Source organism: Acomys russatus, unplaced genomic scaffold (assembly GCF_903995435.1).
Source record: "Acomys russatus unplaced genomic scaffold, mAcoRus1.1, whole genome shotgun sequence".
Classification (NCBI taxonomy): domain Eukaryota; kingdom Metazoa; phylum Chordata; class Mammalia; order Rodentia; family Muridae; genus Acomys; species Acomys russatus.
Genome location: NW_026131909.1, coordinates 4,013 through 8,484, shown reverse-complemented (window position 1 = coordinate 8,484; position 4,472 = coordinate 4,013). Strand labels below are relative to the sequence as shown.

Genomic DNA, 4,472 nt, shown 5'->3' with positions numbered 1-4,472 from the left:
CAATCCCAATGCTCCTCTTCACACGCATGAACATGGGGAGTTGGCACAAGCATGGGTTATATATAAGATCCACTTATGATTAGAAAGTAGCCAATTTCACTCAAGACTCCTTTGTAGGCAACACCAACACAAAATGAAAAAGTTTAAAAAATAAAATCAAACAAACTTGGAATTTTGTTGTTTTGTTTTTTTTTGTTTTGTTTTGTTTTGTTTTTGGTTATCATTTCTTTTTTCTTCTGAAGCCCAATTCAACATGGGCTCCTTGTAGCTCCTTGTAGCTCCAGGACACTTTGGCTTCTTATCCAAGACTCACATTTTGCAGGTGCTATAACTTCACAGCTTGGATCCAGTTGCCTTTTTGGGAAAGTTGCATGTCTCACTGAGGTTTTGCATTTCAGATATGGTCTGACTGGGTGGGCAGGTGGCCTTTAGTTTATTGGACATTTTACGTATTCCCCAAATTAATACAATATAGCCCAGTGCTCCCTCACTGGTCTCTTAAAGGAACAGACGCAGTGCGTGCTCACGGGTTGTCTTACATATTTCCTCAGTCTTCCCAGGATGTATCAGTATATTGAAAGAACAAAGCATAAAGGTTGGGCATGTCTCAGCACAGAGTACATTTTGAGGGCCTGGAAAGTTGTTCAGTGTCTTTTCCTGTACCAAGGGACTGGTCAAAACTATATGTTCCTGAATAACCCTTCTGAGTAGGCATGAGATTCAGAGGAGCAGAGGTGGGTTCCTAGTTGGACAGTCCATCATTATTTTCTGCATATGTAGAATCTTACAAGAGAGAATACATGAGAAGATCGATGGACGTTTGGCTTTGAGGTGAGCAGACTGGATGATGGGCATTCTGAGTTTTCCACTATTGCCATAGCATGGACTCTAGTCCTTTAGAGAATATGATATGTGCCAATAGAAAATTCCATATAGTACCTGAAACTAATGTTTCAACAGGTCCCTCTGACAGAACATCTATCAGGATGAGCGTGCACGACCCTCTCACACTCCTGCAGCTGGCCGCGCAAGGGCTGCTGAGGAATGATGCCTTGTCCATCTCTGCTCTGGACAACCTGCCTATTGAGCTCTTCCCACCGCTGTTCAAGCAGGCCTTCGATGGCAGACACACCAAGATATTGAAGGCAATGGTGGCCGCCTGGCCCTTTCCCTGCCTTCCAGTGGGGGGGTACTGATATGAATTCTCCTGAAGTGGAGACCTTGCAAGCTGTGCTGGATGGCATAGACATTCTGCTGATGAAGAAGGCTCATCCCAGGTAAGCAAGGCCCAAAGAGGTTAGAAGGTAAGACACAGGTGATATCAGGGTGAATGGAGTCGAACTGGGCAGAGTATTCTGATGTCCTAGGCTTGAAGGTCTGTGGAACTACTGCTCAAGTTGAGAGCTGATATAATGACAGTCAGGAAGGGAGGACAGTTCAGAGTATATGTACCCCAAGTAGGATGAGGCTTTCCCTGTCTCTCTTTGATATGGAAGAAACCAGCCCAGAGACACTAAATGGAGGAAAGCAGAACATGTCTGAAGATGTGTCTCAGACAAATAGTCCTTTTCTGGCAGGTGTGAGGGGCTATGTTGGAACTGACTTATTGTGGTAGAAACTGCCTCCATGTTGGTTACTTGTTTGCAGTATAAAATTTCACCTTTCTCCCTCACAGACGTTGCAAGCTTCAAGTGCTTGAATTAAGGAAAGTGCACCAGAATTTCTGGCATGTATGGGCTGGAAGAGAAGATGGAGCCGGGTCAGCAGAGAAAGGAAGCAAGAAGCAAGTAGTAAAACGCCTTCTAGAAATTCCCAGAGGCAGCCTTTGAAGTTGGTCACTGACCTCAGCCTCTGCAACAGCTGGAAGGACACCAAAAGTGCTTGTTGCAGTGGGCCCAGAAGAGAAAGGGCTCTGTGCAGATGTGCTGTCTTAAGATGCAGATCTGTGACTCCCCTGCAGAGATGGTCAGGGAAGTCCTGGACATTTTCAAGCCACACTACATTGAGGAATTGGAACTACTTATATACCACGTCCTGCCCTTCCTTGGTGGCTTTGCACCTTACCTTGGCCTGATGAGAAATCTCCGCACATTGCATCTTAGTCTCGCCTATGTGAACACGGATAGGGTACCCATAGAGAAGTGTCTTAACAAGTTCCTTACTCAGTTCTCCAAGCTCAACTGCCTCCAGCATCTCTACATGAACGGCATCAACCTTTTCACTGACCACATGAAACAGTTGTGCAGGTAAGGAAGGATGGTGAGCTGTTTCTGCCATGTCAAGAAACCTTTTCTTTTGAGCATTAGTGGGCACCTGAATTGTGCCAGTTAATAACTCATTATAGTATGTCAGTGGTATTGTTTCCATGTGTTTATTGATTTTGTATTTTCGAACATGACTACTCTGTGTAGTGTTGGATGTCCTGGACTCGCTTTGTAGACCAGGCTGACCTCAAACTCACAGCAATTTCCTGCCTCCTTGTGCGCAGTGCTGGCACTGAAGATGTGTACCACAACACCCAGTGATTGTTTCCTTCTTATTTGAACTCATTCTTTCAGTTCCCACTCATTTAGCAGAGTCTGAGCTGGAGTAGGAGATGGGTCCATAGCTGCATTACAAATATGTCAACTGCACAAGTGGGTCAGATGCACTGAGTGATGTTTGGGTTTTCCTCTTTTTGATCCCATCTAAGATGATGAAGGGGAAAGGACAGAGCAGAGGGCCCTGAGCTGGGGAGGACCCACATCTGTGCTTCCTATTGGAGTTCTTTACACTGATCTCTGTAAACAGAAACCAGTTTTTTGCTTGTTAATGTCGCTCTCAGCCTTTGATTTTCCTTGAAGGGAAGGATGATTTAAACGCAGGTTGGGATGTACTAGATGGAAACTGGTGACAATGGCATACAGTTTTATCAGTTCCAAGGGTTTGGCACTGATATCCTGGATACAGGTTGTCCTAGATAACAAGGAGAAGCATGACATCTGGTGGACACATGCCATGATCTTTCTGTTATCCTCCTTTCTGGCTATGCCTTCCTGGAAAGATTAGGCCAGACGTAGTTGTCTGTTTACAGAATGATGATTGGCAGTTGTAGATGTGTGATTTTAAGAAAAGACTTATTTATTATGATACATACGGTGCTCTGCCTGCATTTACACCTGCAGGCCTGAAGAGGGCATTAGATCACTTTATACATGGTATGAGCCACCACATGGTTGCTGGGCATTGAACTTAGGACCTCTGGAAGAGCAGTCAGTGCTCTTGACCTCTGAGCCATCTCTCCAGTCCTAGATGTGTGTTCTAAATCATCACACTTTATAGTGTTATGCCCCAGAAACCAGTAATATGAGCAGACACGTACAATCTCTTTATCCAGTGCTCACATTCAGCATACGCATAGACTTACTGTGCATATGTGATGCCATATTTCCCATTGTCAACCTTACTGATATCCTCCCACACCATGAGCCAGAACTAATTTCTTCTTCTTTCCACAGATGCCTGAAGACCCAGTTTGAGTCCTTGTCTATGATCCTCTGCTGTCTCTCACAGTCAGACTTGAAATACTTGTCACGATGTCAGAGTCTCTGTCAACTGAAACACCTGGAATTCAGTGGTATTTTGTTATCCACGTCCCATCCCACAGGTCTCCGACTTCTCCTTGAGAATGTAGCAGACACTCTGCAGACCCTGGAGTTAGACAACTGCAGCCTGGAGGACTCTCACCTCAGTGTCCTGCTGCCTGCCCTGAGCCAGTGCTCCCAGCTCACTAGAGTCAATTTCTATGACAATCTCCTCTCCAGTGCTGCTCTGAAGGACCTTCTGCAATGCATGGCCAATCTAAACAAGCTGAGAGTAGAGCTCTACCCTGCCCCTCTAGAGTGCTATGACCACCGTGGTCATATCCTTGTACAAACATTTGACCAACAATGCCCTGGCCTACTGGACATACTCAAGGCCAAAAGGCAGTCCAAGAAATTGTCTTTGCTACAGCCATGTGCTTTAAATGTCATCAGCGCTGTGTCTATGACAGGAAGACCAGACTTTGTCCATGTTGGCAATGAATAGGAGAAGGTTGCTTCTGGATGATGAGAATTCAAAATCAAGGAGAAGCACTTTCATCCAGGGCTCCCAGAACATGTGACTTTAGATACAGTTTGGTGTTTCAGGACATTTTATTCCATTGTGAACCTGAGATGGTGAACTCAGTAAAACCTGTTTCTAATTGTAAAGATGTTCAGCCCCAACCCAGCACCTTTAATTCAAGACCTTTTTGTTTATCATCAACAGGTGGTTATGATGTGGTCAACCCCTAGCACACATCTTTAATCCAAGAAGTTTCTGTAAATAAGAGCTAAATAAAATGACCCCTAGGTCAAGAGGCAGAGCAAGAAACCAGCTGACACCATTCCAGGGGAAAGGGCGGGGACTTTGATGAAAAGGGTACATAAGACTGAATGGAAAAGAAGAGG

General features: G+C 44.9%; 1 protein-coding gene and 1 pseudogene across 1 annotated transcript; both read left to right on the top strand.

The window, feature by feature from the left end:
• The first annotated feature begins 986 nt into the window (after positions 1-986).
• LOC127186636 (PRAME family member 18-like) lies at positions 987-1,829 on the top strand (annotated as a pseudogene).
• A 133-nt stretch (positions 1,830-1,962) lies between these two features.
• LOC127186638 (PRAME family member 12-like) lies at positions 1,963-4,068 on the top strand. Its single transcript, XM_051142884.1, has 2 exons — positions 1,963-2,246; positions 3,498-4,068. Exons 1-2 carry the CDS (start codon positions 1,963-1,965, stop codon positions 4,066-4,068), a joined length of 855 nt encoding a protein of 284 aa, XP_050998841.1.
• Positions 4,069-4,472: the final 404 nt, after the last annotated feature.